This window comes from Nannobrachium achirus, assembly GCF_963921795.1.
Source record: "Nannobrachium achirus genome assembly, chromosome: 18".
Classification (NCBI taxonomy): domain Eukaryota; kingdom Metazoa; phylum Chordata; class Actinopteri; order Myctophiformes; family Myctophidae; genus Nannobrachium; species Nannobrachium achirus.
In genome coordinates, this window is record NC_137825.1 from 44,279,393 (window position 1) to 44,297,139 (window position 17,747).

General features: G+C 41.4%; 1 protein-coding gene across 1 annotated transcript in view; it reads left to right on the forward strand.

Annotated features, from left to right (window-relative positions):
* ace (angiotensin I converting enzyme (peptidyl-dipeptidase A) 1) overlaps positions 1 to 17,747 on the forward strand; it is a gene marked incomplete at both ends in the record, with an annotated part of 43,230 nt that overhangs the window by 13,580 nt on the left and 11,903 nt on the right. The window contains 10 exons of the mRNA XM_080747451.1: positions 120 to 276; positions 1,157 to 1,255; positions 2,249 to 2,371; positions 3,131 to 3,342; positions 3,466 to 3,602; positions 5,951 to 6,109; positions 7,152 to 7,239; positions 7,860 to 8,003; positions 9,056 to 9,247; positions 11,056 to 11,153. Coding sequence (XP_080603577.1) covers positions 120 to 276; positions 1,157 to 1,255; positions 2,249 to 2,371; positions 3,131 to 3,342; positions 3,466 to 3,602; positions 5,951 to 6,109; positions 7,152 to 7,239; positions 7,860 to 8,003; positions 9,056 to 9,247; positions 11,056 to 11,153 — 1,409 coding nt within the window. The remainder of the gene's footprint in view (positions 1 to 119; positions 277 to 1,156; positions 1,256 to 2,248; positions 2,372 to 3,130; positions 3,343 to 3,465; positions 3,603 to 5,950; positions 6,110 to 7,151; positions 7,240 to 7,859; positions 8,004 to 9,055; positions 9,248 to 11,055; positions 11,154 to 17,747) is intronic.

The window sequence follows — 17,747 nt, forward strand, 5'->3', positions numbered from 1 at the left end:
TGAGGCAAAAGCCCTAAGCCATGATAAGATGCATTCAGCATCCATCATTTTAAATGGTTATTGGCTTTGTTTATGAACATGGGAAGGCTAAACAACAGCATTGTTTTTTTTCTGCACAGGCAGTCAACATCAGAGAGACATCAACTACCTGTTGAAGATGGCCCTGGAGAAAATGGCCTTCCTGCCCTTCGGCTACCTCATAGACCAGTGGAGGTGGGGGGTGTTCAGCGGGCAAACGCCACCAGAGAGATACAACTCTGAGTGGTGGTACCTCAGGTAGTCTTTCAAATAAATAATACATGTTTGTATTTTTGTATTTTTTTATTGTGTTAAATGGATAGTTCACCCAAAAAAAATACATTTCTTTCTATCGATTACTCACCCCATGGAGACTTCATGAATTCATGGATGTTTTTTTTAAGACCAGCAGTGGTTCCCTATGGAGACACAAAGAGCCTGTTTTGTTCCCTATGGAGACACAATTTGCAGAGACACAAATAGTCTCAAATGATTGGCTTAGGAATGCAAAAAAAAGTCAATGAACTCAAGACTACATGGGGGTGAGTAATCGATAGGAATTTTTTTTGGGGATGAACTATCCCTTTATGTGTAATGGGTTTGTCAGTAAAGGGATCTAGGATGTATATATTGTCATTGTCAGTTGTAAAAAAAAATCCAAAAATGACACTTTTCGGGAAATGGGGAAAAAATAACCTGCGGATCCAATGTTGTTATTATTTGGTCCCAAGCTCTTTTCATTGGTTCAGTATTGAAAATAGCCAATTTACAAGCACAAGCAATGTGCTGTGAGCTTGTAGATCCGATATTATCACTATTTTGTAAGTATTTGTAAGTATTTCTTTGAGGAAAACGTATGAAATTCTTTAGAACAATGTTTAACTTTTTTTAAATTCTGAAACATCTTTTTAATTTACAGTGTGTATTTGAAATATTTAGATTTTTTTCATAATAACAGGAGGAAAATAAAGAATTGTAGGAAATCCATAAAAAAGGTATATCTACTTGTGACCATAAAAATGAGTCCCAGTGGGAAACACTGTCTTACGGTATGGACAGAAAGAATCATTTTGAGTTATATAACCCACACCAACGTCTTGTGAATCCGCCTTGCCCTTCTCCTGTTCCCTTTTTAAAGGACAAAGTACCAAGGAATCTGCCCACCGATCAAGCGTACAGAGGATCACTTTGATGCCGGAGCAAAATACCACATTCCTGGCAACACACCGTACATCAGGTACAGCATCTTACTCTGTCCAGCACCACTGCATAGTAGAGTACAAGCCTTTTTATTATTATTGCTTGTTTTTGTGACATCGATAATATTACAAAACATATATCATATCGTCGTTGTCGGGTGGAAACCTTGTATGTCCAAAACCGTTCATTTTGTATTTATCATTTAAAAAATGGACTAAACTAGTGAAAACAGCCGATCTACAAGCACACAACGCCTCGCGGTGCGAGGCGTTGTGTGCTTGTAGATCTGCTGTTTTCACTACTTTTGTGCGACGGTCTTGTATGATGAAGCAGGGCTTTACGAAAAAACATACAAATTTGAAACTTGGAGATACGAGGTTTCTGCCCGACAGTGACAATATGTAATTTCTTCGGCTGTCCATGACCACTTTCAATGACTCATTACACATTTTTCTGAAGACAAAGATGAAATTGTAATCTTTTCCACGGCATTCATGTAGATATCACTATCTATCCACTCTTGCATTGTGGGGGGTTTGGTAAGCAACCGACACCTTTTGTACAAGCAGATATCAAAATGCCAAATAACAATTCATGATGTCGCCTTGCTTGAAGATCTCCCAACACATAATACTGTAACAGTTCAACAGTAACAGCACATTTGAGCCACTGATTTCATTTAATTCTTTATATATTTACTTTTACACTTTCTAGAATCTAATCAGATCTAATCAATCTTGTGCCATAAAGGTTAATCGAAATCTTAAAACTGATATTTGAAGATAATACGGAAAACGTCAGCTAAATGCACTAAATGTCAGCAGTGATGACAGCAACTAAATACTTTTACTTGAGAAGTGAGAACTGTACGTTTGAGTATTTTCTTTTTTGCAAGCTGATGACTTTCATGCCACTACATTTCAAATAGTATTATAGTATTTTCACTACTTTAGAAAATGTCCCAAAAACGACCCAAAGATGCAACTTGTTATGATTGCGACAACTCAGCAACCGGCTGGCTCCCCTACAGGTATTTCGTCAGCTTCATCCTGCAGTTCCAATTCCACCAGAAACTGTGCGAAGCAGCCAATCACACTGGCGACCTGCACACATGTGACATCTACCGTTCACGCGAAGCAGGAGCCATCTTAGAGTAAGTGCTATTATATAGGAGTTCACAAACAACATAGAATATCAAAACCAGAATATGAGTGACTTAATAGGTGTCATAATTCTCAACCACTTGGACCCTAGCGTCCCTACTCTGAGGGGAACATTGGGCCCGGGTTCATCAATCTGGTCGTAAATAAAGTGACTAAATCTGGCTTATATTTCTGTCTTACCTTCAAAATCCCTTCAAAATTCCAGACAAGAAAAACATTGCTGAATCTGACCCCTAACTTGGGAATTGTCCTAAATGCCGGTAAGATCAAAATATGGGTGTAATTTGGCCGTAAAGTGCTTGATGAATCTGGCCCATTCAGCCTAAATAGCTGATGTACAAGTTCACATTGTGAGGTTGCTCATCAGCTATTTTTGATTAAGAGATTTGGTGTAGAGGGAAATACTAGCAGACCTATTATAAAGCCCCTGGTCAACTAGGTACTGTACTTAAGTTAATGCGTTAAGAAAACGTTTACAAAAAGCACAAGGAATTTCATCCAATTTCTTTTGTAAATCTTTATTCTATGACTTGACAACAACAAGTTGAATGTAGCAAAGCAGTGAGAAAGATTCAACATTGCAACATTGCTCTACTCGTTCAACATTCAACATTGCAACACTGCTCTACTAAACATGTTATGTCTTAAGTTATCTATTGTGAAGTATCTGAATTATGTCCTGCCTGTGAAGCACTTTGATCTGCAACCCTGGATGAAAGGTGCTATACAAATGAAGTTAATTATTGCAGGAAGGTACTGAAGGCTGGCTCTTCCAAACCCTGGCCTGAAGTGCTCATGGACGCCCTGGGTACTGACAAGATGGATGCCAACGCCCTGATGACATACTTTAAACCTGTCATCGCATGGCTCGAAGAGCAGAACGCCATCGAGAAGGAGACCTTGGGGTGGCCCGACTTCAACTGGGTCCCACCCACCCCAGAGGGCTACCCAGCGGGCGTTGGTAAGAGCAGTGGTGTAAAGTAACTAAGTAGAAGTTCTGTACATAAGTACAATTTTGAGGCATTTGTACTTGAGTGTTTCCAATACTTTTTGTGAACCATGACCGTGAACCCTGTCTCCCCAGACAAGAACACGGACGAGATCGAGGCCAAGGTGTTCCTTGATGATTACAACAGCACAACGGAGGTGGTGTGGAACGCCTACACCGAGGCGTCCTGGGTGTACAACACTAACATCACTGAACCCAACAAGCAAGCCATGGTGAGGCCCTCACGCTTGATATTATGCCAGTGGTGGAAAGTAACTTTACTGTAAAGTACATTTACTGAACTACTGTACATCAGTACAATTTTGAGGCATTTTTTTAGTTTACTATGAAAAGCAGCAGATCCTGTCCGTCAGAGAGTCAGTCAGTCCATCCAGCCTCAATGTCTATAGCTGACCTGTTCTGACATCACATTGTTGACTGACTGTCAGGACTGCTGACTGTCATCACCTGGATATCCATGTATGAAGATCGGTTGTTGACATTAAAGTGTTAGAGTTAAAAACCTTCAGGCCATCACTGGAAGTGGACGCAGTGCGTCTTGGGCTGGCTGGGGCCCTGCCTGCTGCCAACACAATTGGCACTGGCAGTGTTGGCAGGTGGGAAACCATTGAGAAATCATGATTGTCGCTGTCGGGTGGAAACCTTGTACTGTATGTCCAAAACTGTTTCATTTCACATTTTCAGAAATGGATCCTAACGTAGATATTATTTTGTTAATTTGAAGAACAGTAGATCTGCAATTTCTTTGCTACTTTTGTGTGACATTGTAGCATAACGTAGTAGGGAACTAGAAGCAGTGCTCTTCCGAGCACAGGTCTCCACTCTCCACCAGGCCGTGCGTCCTGGTGGTGCTACTGTATTATAGGCCAATGTAAAAAGGGTGGCATGTGTTCTTCACCTTAGATCTTTCATGGCAATCGGACGCTGCATGCATGATTTGAAGTATTGTTCCAAAAATATGTTTTGACCTAGTGGGAATATGTGTGGCAAATTTCACGGTAATCGCAAGCATGGTTGATGATTTGAGGCATTTTGTTCAAAAACGGAGCAATCCTGCAAACTTTGGAAGCTAATATTAGCCAATCAGGATGGAATATGAAATATCAGATGGATCGTACTTGATCACATGACTATAGAGATACTGTGTACCGATTTGCGTGATTTTTGGATAAAATCTCAAGGAGTAATATCCAAAAATGCATTTTACATAAGTCGGCCCAAAGGTGGCGCTATGAAAGGCTGATGTGAAAAATGCAGGGCAAAGGTTTATCCTTAGCCTCTAGGGAGTGCGCTTACAAAGTTTGAAACTGATCGGTGGAGTTATAGGTAAAACCACAAATCGGCCTGTTATAGCGCCAAAAAATAAGTGGCATTTCTTCCTCAGCCTAGTGGGAATGTGTGTGTGCAATTTCATGATAATTGCACTTTGCGTTTGTGATTTGAGGCATTTTGTTCAAAACGGCTCAATCCTACAAACTTTGGAAGCCAATTTTAGCCAATCAGGATGGAATATGCAAATTGGGATAGATCCGTGTCGATCACATGACTGTCGAGATACTGCCTACCGATTTGTAGGATTTTTGGACAAAATCTGTAAGAGTAGTGCACAGAAATGTGTTTTGCGAACATCGGCCACTAGGTGGCGCTAGAAAGGCCCATTTGAAAAATTTAGGGCAGAGGTTCTAGATTGGCATCCAGTGTTTTGTGTGTGCTCACTTTGGCAGCGACCGGGCCAACGGCGACTGAGATTAGGTGCTCACAAACTGCGAGGATGCACGGACGCACGCACGCACGCACGCACGGACGGACACACGGACGGACGGAGGGGAAAACATACTCTCCCCCATGCCTTCGGCTGGTGGAGACAATTAAGGGGGTGGGGGGGGGAATACATAAAAAGTTAAATATTATGGAGATACAAGGTTTCTGCCAGACAGCAACAAAATGGTCTTTGTTTTTGCACTGGCGACCCCTGTGGGTTGAACGCTGCCTCTGCAGCGAGGGGAGGATCTGGGGGAGATGGCATGAGCTTCTGCTTACTTTGCGTTCTCTTACTTTGCGGTCAAAGTAGCAGAGCTACAACATCTGAATAGATTTGTTTCGCAGGGGAGCCACGTAAAAGAAGAGTTGTGTTAAGGTTTTTATAAATTAATTATTATTCAGCAGCACTATTTCACTTTTTTTTATGAATACAGGTTTATTTTGCATTTTGTCTCCCTGCTCTATTGAGACATTTAGAGCGTGTCAAAGATCATGTCTCACCTGGACACACGATCTGACACAGGTTTTGGCCTGATGGTCAATATTTACTGTCAGTGAAAATGTCAGTGAGTTCAATGAGTCTGTCTGTCTGTCTGTCTGTCTGTCTGTCTGTCTGTCTGTCTGTCTGTCTGTCTGTCTGTCTGTCTGTCTGTCTGTCTGTCTATCCGTCCGTCTGTCCACTATATATCACTCTGTCCTCACACATACAAACGCATACTCTTAAAGAATCACCCTGTGTCTCTGTGGGCATGTGTGACAACGTTAATGCAGTTAGCATTTCCTTATTCCGTCTGTATAGCTGGAGAAGAACCTGGAGATGGCAACTCACACCCTGGAGTATGGAAAGAAGGCACGCGGCTTTGACACCACAGACTTCCAGGACCCGGCGGTCAAACGCATCGTCAACTCACTCAGTGACATCGGGAGTGCAGCGCTGCCCTCAACAGAACTAGAGGAGGTAGGGGAAAGAAAGAAAGATATCAAGAGACTTGGTACAGTACTCAAGAAGTAAATCGTTGTTGTCGAGTGTCCAAAACTGTTTGTTTTGTATTTATCATTTATCATTTTAAAAATGATTTAAACTAGTTGTATGATGAAGCAGGGCTTTGCTTTGCGAAAAAATGTACACATTTGAAACTTGGAGATACAAGGTTTCTGCCCGACAGTGACGAAATGTAGCCTACTTCATTAACTCACTTAAACACCTGTAGTCTTGAGAACTGGACGTAAGTTACAACTGTACACAGAATAGCCGATCTACAGCTTGCAGATCTGCTATTTTTGGCTTATGGTCACTGGAGACTGGAGTTCAAGTGGTTAATCAACTCCGCTAATTGCTCAATTTGACTTGATTTCACGTCAGTGTTGCACACAAAAAACATATCTACAAACACATAATGCACATTGTGAGCTTGTACCGTAGATTGCCTATTTTCTGTGCATGTCAGCCTTACAGAACATACATATATGTCGGGCTCAAGGAGTAGAACTGTACCAATATGGTGCACAATTCTACTGCGCTCCTGTCCTGCATGTACCCAAATGCAAGATGGTGAAAACATAGTAAGTAAATGCAACCATCTATTGTATTTGTAATGTTTGTACTTGTTTATTATGTTATGGTACCATATTAACACATATGGTGCCAACCCCGAGTTTCCCGAGTTTGTATTGGTACCATAGGCCTCCGTCGGTCAGGGTTGACCATGGTTTGCACACACAGTGGGCACACACGTGGTGCATCATCTAGGCATGGGCGTGCACGATCCGTGCACTATAAATTACATGGAAGTCTATGGAGACCATGGCATCGCAGGACATTGAAGAGAAAAAATCATGGCACCAAAAAAGTTAACATGAAAAGGTATTTTGCTCGTATAGACTATGGGCGAATAATGGTAAAAGTTATTTCCCTTCACTGATGATGCAGTAATGAAGAACATTTTCAGTGAACGCTGATGTATTTCTTTTCTAATGGTTTGCATCTTTGCCCTTTTCAGTACAACAATCTACTGTCCACCATGGAGACCATTTACAGTGTTGCTGAGGTTTGCAGAGACAATGGGACCTGCCATCCATTGGATCCAGGTATGAGGTTTTTATATTCTATAATGTGATTTGTGTCAGCTTTCGAGAAATGTGTGTTTGTGTGCTTGTCGGGGGGAAGCAGGACTTCATGTTAATTGCTTAATGTTCAATTAAAAATATTGAATAATGGATGGTACTGTAAGCTACAGCAGTAGGAAAGGAAAGTAGAGCGACTACAGAGGCACGTTATGATGTTCTATTGTTCTAGACCTACTTCACATAATGTTTCTTTGAATTTGACCAAGACGACTTCCGTGTCCTCCTCCATCTGTTCTATTGCATACATCCTTCCATGTTCCCTTTCCTCACCATAGCTGTGCAAGTGTTTTCTGATGAGATAAATATCCAGTTTCATATATGCTGAACATATGCATATATAATATATATATATAGGCTATATATATGGCTGAGAATTCAGTTCCTTCCTTCTTTCTTTTTTGGTCTTGTCAAATGATTTGTGGTTTGTCATGACGTGAGATGACTTTCCAAGTTCCTTTTGTTCACCACGGCTGCATTGTTGTCACTAATGCCAGGCGGAGCGGCGATCGAACCTCTAACCATGAAAGCTCCAATTCTCTGCCACTGCCCCCAGTAATTGAAGGTGTTTTTTCCCCCCTCAGATCTCCAGAAGATCATGGCCGAGTCCAGAGATTACAATGAGCTGCTTTTTGCCTGGAAGGGCTGGAGAGACAGCTCTGGCAAAAAGCTGCGCACGAATTACGAGAGATATGTTGAGTTGGCCAACCAAGCTGCACAAGAGAATGGTATGGCACTGCTTCTATCTATCAGCTCACACAGTAAAATCCTTTCCCTTAATGCAGGGGTCTTTAACAGGGACGTACTGGGCTCCTGATTCAGCCCGGGAAAAGGAGTTGGACAGGCCCTCATTGCGCGGGGCCATCGGCCACACACCAGATTTTTTTGCCTTCCGGACGCCCCAAATAGGCCCCAAATACTAACCAATGAGTGATTTTAGGTCTCATAGTTTTTGTGGTATAAAGAGAGTCTAATGATGTTGTATGTAGACCATCAAGGCAACTAGGATGTCATGTTGACACCTGCCTCATAACTTTGTATAAGCATTACCATTGCACTGTATCAAAACAAGGGCTGCCCAGCCCCCAATATGGAACGAAAGGCGGTTACCATTTTACCAGTGGCCGTTCTTTTTTATGGCCGGCCTGAACCAGCCAGGAATGGAGCGGACGTTCGGGAGTTGTCCTGCTTTTCCCAATGGCCAGCACTTCCCTGGTCTTTAACGTTTTCAGGCCAAGGACCCCTTAGTTGAGAGAGAGATGAAGCAGGGACCTGTCCACAATCTTTTCATAGATTCCATATAGTTTCATCGTTTGACAGCACAATCATCAGTGTATTTTGGATTCATGTCAATTTGTGTTTTCAGATATTTAACTACTTGAGCCGTCATTACCTAATAAACTTGACCTTTTACTCTGTACTTAGTCTGCTCTTTTTCCCTTCTACACCAAACTTCTTTGCCGAAAATAGCCATTTTACAAGCTGCGAGGCGTTGTGAGCTTGTAGATCTGCTATTTTTGCCTACAGTTCTCAGAATATGGACACTAGGGTTCAGGTTGTTAATATAAAAAGGATTGGAAGATTTGGAGGACCCCCTGTAGTAACTCTGAGGATACCCTAGGGGTCCCGGACCCCCTGTTGAAGACTCCTGCCTTGAATGAATCCATTGTTTTAAATCTGTGTACAAATGTAATCCAAATGACCCACACTTTCTTTCTACTGTGCAGCAGCAACTAATTGAGTTTTTTTACAACCAATTTGTTACCATGTCTAACTGTAGGTCACGCTGACAACGGGGCCTACTGGAGATCGCTGTATGAGACCGAGACCTTTGAAGAGGACCTGGAGGCTCTATGGCAGGAGCTGCAGCCTCTCTATTTGAACGTGCACGCCTATGTGCGCAGAGCTCTCTACAAAAAGTATGGTGCCAAACACATCAACCTGAAAGGACCCATTCCTGCTCATCTCCTTGGTCAGTGCTGTCACTTAGTACAGGGGTTTTCAAAGTGGGTGACAGGGTGCCCCGCCGTGACGGCAGTCCAGTGGTGCCGTGAGATAATTTGATAATATTTGGAATTCATTTGGACGCTTGAAAAAATATTTAGTATCATTTTAAAGTAACTTGAAGTACAAAGTTATTTTCAGTCAGTTCTAACCAAAATGGCTATTATCTCAACGTTTTCCTCACAACATAATCACTAAAATGTCGTCACTGTCTGGCAGAAACCTCGTATCGCCAAGTTTCAAATTTGTACGTCTTTTGGTAAAGCAAAGCCCTGCTTCATCATACAAGACTGTCACACAAAACTAGTGAAAACAGCCGATCTACAAGCACACAACGCCTCACAGTGAGTGCGAGGCGTTGTGTGCTTGTAGATCGGCTGTTTTCACTAGTTTAGTACATTTTATAGATGATAAATACAAAACGAACGGTTTTGGACATACAAGGTTTCCACCCGACAACGACGATATGCTATAAATATAAGGTGCTGGGAGTGAACATTATAATGTAGGGGTGCCTCGGATTAAAAATATGATTATGGGGTGCCCTGAGACAAAAATGTTTAGGAACCACTGACTTAGTAGACATTCAGCCATTCATCCAATGCACCCCACAATGCCAGTGAAATCACCTGGATTTGAACCCTCGTCTCCCACATACAGTAGGTAAACAAACATCTACCATCCGCTAAACCAAAGGGGGAATCCACCATTGCCCAGGGAAACATTAGATGTATGAGTGCCGTCACTGGGCCCAAAATTCAGGCAATATTAATGCCAAGTTTTATACATTTGGGCAATACATTGTAATAACCATGGTTTCACACTGGCGTTAGATATCGTACTGTTTAAATATTCAGCTGACGTTCCATATTAAAAAGGGCAAAGCAACTGAAGCGCCAGGTCACAGGACAAAAGCCGCACTTCAAGCAATATTCCACTAAGGAATCCAACATGGATTCTTCACTATAGCCAAGAGTCTCTTTTATGTGTGAGCATGCCCCCATTGATGTCCCGTCGTTGGCCGTACATGCTCTCGGGTTTAGATGGGATTTAATATGCTTTCAGAGGCGCCAAGCGTGACATTGCGGGTGACAGGTCCACATGGCGAGGGATTGGCCCGGTTCACAGTCTCAAATCCCACTGGGTTTAAACATTGGCAGAGTGGAAGATAACTGCCCCCATGACTTCAGCTCAGGGGTGTCACACCAACATCTGGGCCCTGGGTACAAGGATTCCCTGCGGGCCCCCCATGAATGTTCTTCATAGGGGGAGGGGTTTTAACTCATTTAGACTGGGAATGCATTACGCGTTATTCTGTGCTTTAACTATCGAAAAATAGCAGATCTACAAGCTCACAGGTGCCGCGCAGCGAGCTTGTAGATCTGCTGTTTCAAATCCTTCTAAGGTTTTTTGAAAAACCTTTTTTTTTCTATGTCAGTGGTGCTCAAATCTTTTCATGTGAAGGACCTTCCAAAATGATACAGTATGTATTTGGCCACATTTTCACGACTTTTAAAAAGTAGCAGATCTACAAGCTCGCAGCGCGCGCTGTGAGCTTGTATATCTGCTATTTTTCAATAGCTAAAGTATACAATAATGAAGGCTCCTCCACCTTGGGCCCTAGTAACTCAGTCCCACTTTTCCCACCTTGTGACGCCCCTGCTTCCTTTGCTGTGCAGGGAATGGGGGTTAAATGCCAGGTCTGTGCTGGCTGACTGTCTTGTCTTGTCTTGTCTTGTCTTGTCTTGTCTTGTCTTGTCTTGTGTGTGCTCTTAGGCAACATGTGGGCGCAGACGTGGTCCGGCATCATGGACCTAGTCATCCCCTACCCCAACGCTACGCAGGTTGATGCCACACCGGCCATGGTAGCACAGGTGAATACACAAAAGCTGTTTCATAGCTAAGGCTATATAATGTGTGTGTGTGTGTGTGTGTGTGTGTGTGTGTGTGTGTGTGTGTGTGTGTGTGTGTGTGTGTGTGTGTGTGTGTGTGTGTGTGTGGGTGCGTGCGTGCCTGCGTGCCTGCGCGCCCTTCTCCAAACACATTGTGAGCTACTGTACTTTGGATTTTCTTTTTATGGCTCCATTTTTATACATAACCATCTATTTTATGTTTTAAACTCTGAAGTCACTTTTTCCAAAAGTACTGCTTGGTCGAGTTCAATACGTAATGTGACATACTGTACACTGCCGAATGTTTGGATTACAGAAATAATATTGGCACGGTGAGAGAGCCGAGAATATGTGCCCTTTTACGACAATGTGGTTAAGCCACACACAGAGGCGTGCACACACGCACGCGCGCGCACACACACATACACACACACACACACACACACACACACACACACACACACACACACACCCTTGGGCAAGGGTTCAAATCCTGAGAGAAGACTCCATCTGAGCTTTGCTACTGTCTGCCTCAATGGAGACACTCTCTCATTAAGTGTTGTTTTTCTTTTTTTGGCTAGACCAGCAACAGCACTGCCAGCCACTATAGAGCAAATATCCTTTTATATTATTATTATTTCAAAAGATTTTCTAAAATTGGAATATTTAATTTTTCACAAGATTGAAGAATTTCATTAAAAAAAAAAAAAAAAGAAAAAACATGTAAAAATAGCAGATATACAAGCTCACTGAGTGACACTTTGTGAGCTTGTAGATGTGCTATTTTCCAGTGTTGTAAAAAGTACTAAAATGTTTTTTTTAAGGCTGGGACTTTAACTGATTAATTGCGATTAATTAATTACACAAAATTAACGCGATTAAAAAAAATTACGCATTTTAATCACACTTAGTTTTTGCACCACAGAACCTTAAGTTTCGGGCATACCGATCATAGCGATGCACCAACCAAGAAGAGACAACAAACGCAAAGGGAGAAGTAGTCGATCAGACCGCTTTGCTTGGCCCAGTGGATGCGAAATTTAGATTTAAAAAACTCACTTGTTGATTCACTCGTACAACAAAATGAGTTTTACTTGAAAAAATAATGCTTCTCAGGTCAAATATCGATGTGCGATTAAAATGCAATTAATTGCGATTAATTAATCACAGAGCCTGTAATTAATTAGATTAAAAATTTTAATCGCATCCCAGCCCTAGTTTTTTTGTAGTATCAATAATGCATTGCAGAAGTACTCTGTTAGGGTGCCCACACACCAAAATACCGAGAGTGGAATCCGCCAATGCATTTCAATGAGAATGGAGCGTTTTTTTGCAGAAATCCTCTACTGGCCCAAAAACTCTCCATTCTCATTGAAATGCATTGGCGGATTCCACTCTAGGTATTTTGGTTTGAGGGCACCCTAACAAGTAAAAGTCCGGAATTCAAAATGTACTTGAGTAAAAGTATGAAAGTGTTGGCATCAAAGTGTACTTAGAGTACCAAAAGTAAAAGTACAAAATGTTTGAAAATAGCTTGTAGATCGGCTATTTTCAAATGGCCTGGGTATAAAATAGGGCTAAAGTGGATTAATGTATGTTTTATAATATAATAATGTATATCTGCAAAGGAACTAGTTACTAAAGTTTTACAATAATTGTAGTGGAGTAAAAGTACAATATTTGCCTCTGAGATGTAGTGGAGTAGAAGTAAAAGTACTGAGAATTGGAAATACTCAAGTAAAGTACTGATTGATATATTATTTGTAAACAACAACACCTTCTTATTCCCATATGAGATACAATAATCCATCACACAGAAATAAGACAGGAGAGTGATTCAGAGTGAGAATGGAATGTTTACTATGGAGAGAGAGTATTCAAGACAGGTACAGTACAGAATAATCAATGGTTCGTGCTCTCTCTGACAAATGATGTTTTGACATGAGTATAAGTATGGTCATTTGGTCAGTCAGTGGATGACGTTTAAACAGTTCATAGGATATGTTTCTTGTCCACAAATCACAAGACGAAGAGTCTGCGTACAGTAGGTTACTGGAGGAAGATGTCCTTGCTGGTGTCTGGATGACACAAGCTGAGCAAAACAATTCTCATTGTTTTCGGAACAGGCTCCAGGAAGTTGATAAGGTCTGATTTCTACCAGACGGAGACCTTGTGTAGTACTGTACATTACATGAGTATAACGGGACACAGTCACTGTGTCTTTAGGGTCAAGTGGTCAACAATATGTATTGATAAAAAGATGATATGAACCATAACAAAATACCTATCAATATCCACCGGCTGGTTAATATTGATCTTTTTATCAAATAGATCAACAAAAGAAAACAAAATAGGCACACAGTGGGATGAAAAATGGTTAGGGTTAGGGTTAGGGTTAAAACATTTCTTCAATAGTAAAAGGACTGTAATTATCGTTAGGGTTAGAGTTGACATGACATTAATGACAAAAATGTTATCATGTTTACACATAAATGAAATAACCCCTTGTAATTGGATTGATAAGTCACAAGATTAGTTGATCAGTCTTACCCTGTAACCTGTTCAAAAGAAAACAAGGACAGAATAAAAATAAAAAGGGGTCCATAAGTCCATAAGTCCTCGATATGATGAGGGCTAGAGACAGAGCAAAGTCCAGGGATCGAGTTGAGGTCGGAGATGGGCCGGAGATGGGTTGTAGAAGGGCGGAGACGGGTCGGAGATGGGTTGTAGAAGGGCGGAGACGGGTCGGAGATGGGCGGAGACGGGTCGAAGAGTGGAAGAGGGTTCTTTAGGTGGGTTTCAGACAGCTCCTATGGACAGAAGCTTGCGGCAGTTCACTAATATCGATACAATGGATTCTTCAGTCATAATTATAGCGGCTTAATTCTTCGACAGTGCGATTTCAGAATACTCACAGGCCCGGGAGGCTGCAATAGCCCCCCGCTGTGATGATGGCGCGTTCGCACTGCCCTCTGGCCTCTGGTGGTTCCTTGGCTCCGCCTGGCGTCCATCGGGCCTAGAGGATGACAGGGCTTGGCGGCAGGTCACTTGTATTTCAACAATTTACAATCATAATTTCTCCACCTAAATGTTTTTCTTCACAGTGCATTTCCGTTACCCACCGACAACCAGAGCATAGCTCTGGTCCTGCGGTTGATTGGCTCGTGCACTGGTGACCCATCGTCTGTTGGTGGTGCCCCTTTTCACTCTCCGCCCTCTGTATTTTTTCCTCCGCTGTGGTGTTGTCATGGTTAGCCCTTATAGGTGTTGAGTGGCTGTAAGCCGTTCTGATAGTCTGTTTGTGTTGGGCAGAAGGATTAATGCACACAACACAAACATACTCAAAACATACAAAGTTTTAAAATCAAAAGTTTCAAAATCAAAATTAAACGTTAAACAATGAAAATCAAAGCCTAATCCAAACAATCAAGCATACTCCCCCCTCTTGACACAAGGTGTGGCAAAAATGATGTTGTTGATGTTTGGGGCTAAATGGTTAAAATAATAAAAATAAAAATACATTTTCAGACCACAGATTTATAATCTGTTCACAGTTCTTCAATTATTCAAAACTTTCAAAACAAATTAAAAATGACTTAAAATCATAAAATAGTTAAATCAGTGTCAAATGTTTCTTAATAGGCCTACCAGTAAGTCACCCAAAGAGGACCTGGGAACAGGAAGTTCCACAATCAGAATGTTGATGAAATCAGTAGAAAGGAAGACAAAACATATCTAACACTTTCTCACACATACCCGCCATGGCCATGGCTTTAGTCACACACACGCACTCACAGGCCGAGAGGGAGTAAATGTCCGAGCCTCTTCTGTGACATAGGCACTGTATAAACAGGGCTCCTTTGACATCAGAACACAGACAGAAGGTTCAAATAAAAATTAAATGGACACCAGCCCCTAGGGAAGCGAAACAAAAAGAACAGCTCCACCGGACATGGTGCCCCTTTCTCAACAAGACAGGAGGACAGAGAAAAACGGACAAAATCAAATGTAAATAAAACATGAGGTCAAATCCGTCCAGTCCAACCAAAATAAATAAACCTGGAAAAACAAAACAAAATGAAATGAACAGTTGACATGAATTTATATAGTTACTGTAAGACATGATGTAATATCATGTCTAGTGGTCACCTCATGGGCTGGGTTGACCTTAATCGGTGGACAGAACACAACTGAGTTGTTGACATGATGGTGAATCTTGACAACAGAGTAAGACCCATTTTGAGAGAGAGATAGAGAAACAGTATGTAACAAGTCACTTGAAGTTTATAACGATCCCCACAGTTTCTCCAAATAAAATAAAACGTAGGCAGAGCTAGCGCAAGCAGCAAGCGTAAGCAGCAAGCCTAAATGCGAGCCAGCGACTCACACATACCGTACAGTACTGCACGGCCGAACACACACACATGCACCACTGCTCATGTTCATACTGGGTTTGATTTTTCCCTTTTCTTTCACAAGGTTATCACCAGGGGAGAAAAATAGGATTAAAACACACATACATACAGTACATGTATCCATGTAGACAATTTCTCATACATTTACACACATGGGTCAGTCAGTTTAGAGGTCATCATTCAGAAGGGGGCTTCTTAGTTCTCAACACCTCAGCTGGCCTGAGATGGAATTAAAAATAATAATAAGACTAAAACAAAGACATGTAAGCATAACATAACCATAACTTCTCTCAGTAATCTGGTTAAATAAGATAGCTGAAAACCAGCTGTGTCGGTCTTATGCACTGGCCAAAACTTCCTACAGAACCAGGAAACACAATGCTGGTCTGGCGGTGAAATCCTGACTTGACTTAATTCACAACAGAAGGAGTAAGAACAACTTCTGTTGGAGTGCAACTCAGGAGACTTGACTAACTTCAGGATGAATGCAAATCTTAATAAAATGAAGTTTTGTGCTGCCAACGTAAGACCCACAGTTCCGGACCAACGGCTGTGAGGTCTTCAAAAAGCGACGAAACAATAGACTAAAAACAACATTAAACAATAAAACTGCAGCTGTGTTGAGAGCTAGCTAGACTCTCAAGACAGCAGGTACAAATCTTTAAGTACTGGACACCTCTGTGGTTTACAGTCCAAAAAGGCATGAATAGCCTACAATCAAAACTGAGAAATAGATTTAGAAAGTTAAGGTGTAGAAAACCAACTTCAAAGACTTAAAAAGAATAACGCGACCGATTTAATGGCTGTTTTTAACAGGGCCGCAGATAAAAAGTAATTTGTAAGGCAAACCGGAACGCCGAAACAACGGAATTTGGAACACATTATTTGGGACACAGGGGCCTCATGGACAAGGTTAAATCATGGATGAAAAAATACGATTTATAACAACTTAAGCAAGTTTTTGTCTCATAACTATCGAAGGAAGGGTTATGAGTGTAATGAGAGACATACAGGTTTTCTTTAGTGGACAAAGGCCTGTAGTAGTAGTGAGAGCAGAGAGACTGATAAGAGATAGATTCAGGCTACTCAAGGCAATCTGTTCTGTAGCAAGTTGGATTATTTTGAAAATATTCTAGACAAAGTGTGTGAATTGGGGTTCCTTGTAAATTGATTTAGTGTCTTTATTATTGTGATAATCAATAATGTATAATAATCTAGTATAGTTCACCGGCAATAATATCTACCAAGATTTAAGATGCAGTGATGAAAGTAATTGAGTACATTTACTTGGGTTCTGTAATCAAGTATGGTTTTGAGGTATATTCTTTGTTTTCTGAGTAGTTCCAAGTTTCAGTATTTTTATTTCTATATTACTAGATTTTAAGACAAATATTGGACTGTTATTTCCGCTAGAATCATGGGGTAACAGTAATTATTAGACTTTGACACTACATTATTTGAGCTTGTAAAGCTGCTATTTTCTTTCTCATGGAGAGAGAGAGAGAGAGAGAGAAATTCAACATTTATACAAGTTTTTGTCTCTGAGCCTTTAACTTCCTGGGCCATATTAACCTAGTCTGACAGTGGGTGAGTTGTATTAGGCTACCTGGGTGGTGTCCTAGTTGGCTCTGCTGTCGGCTTGCCCCTTTCCCAATTTGAGTGACATTTATAATAAAACAGTGAGCTCACATGCATGGTGGGGAGAAAAGAGTCCTATAGGGATCCACCGACAGCAGGTTCAATCGGGTCCACACCTTGAAAGTGGAGAAGGAGTCATTTTAGTTCTGTCTTAACTTAACTTGTCAGATACATTATAAACATTTAAATATTATTAGAGGCATTCAAGCCAATTATTTCACCAGAACAGAAATGGTCAAAATACGGTCTAAGAAATAACATATTGCCTCTGACTCCCCCACTCTGCTTCGCGAGGGCAAGCGGGGGAGTGAGGAGGCGTAGAGTAAACGGAGCAAATTCGGTACCAAAACAGACTCAGCTGGCCTGAGACGGAAATTAAAAAATAAAATAAAATAAGACTGAGACGAAAACGAAGACGTGTAAGCGTAAAGCATGAAGATTTCCGTCAGAACGTTCTGTTCTGGAACATAAAGGAAATCTACCAATTAAAATAACCACGCTATTTCTTATGTGATTAAGTAGC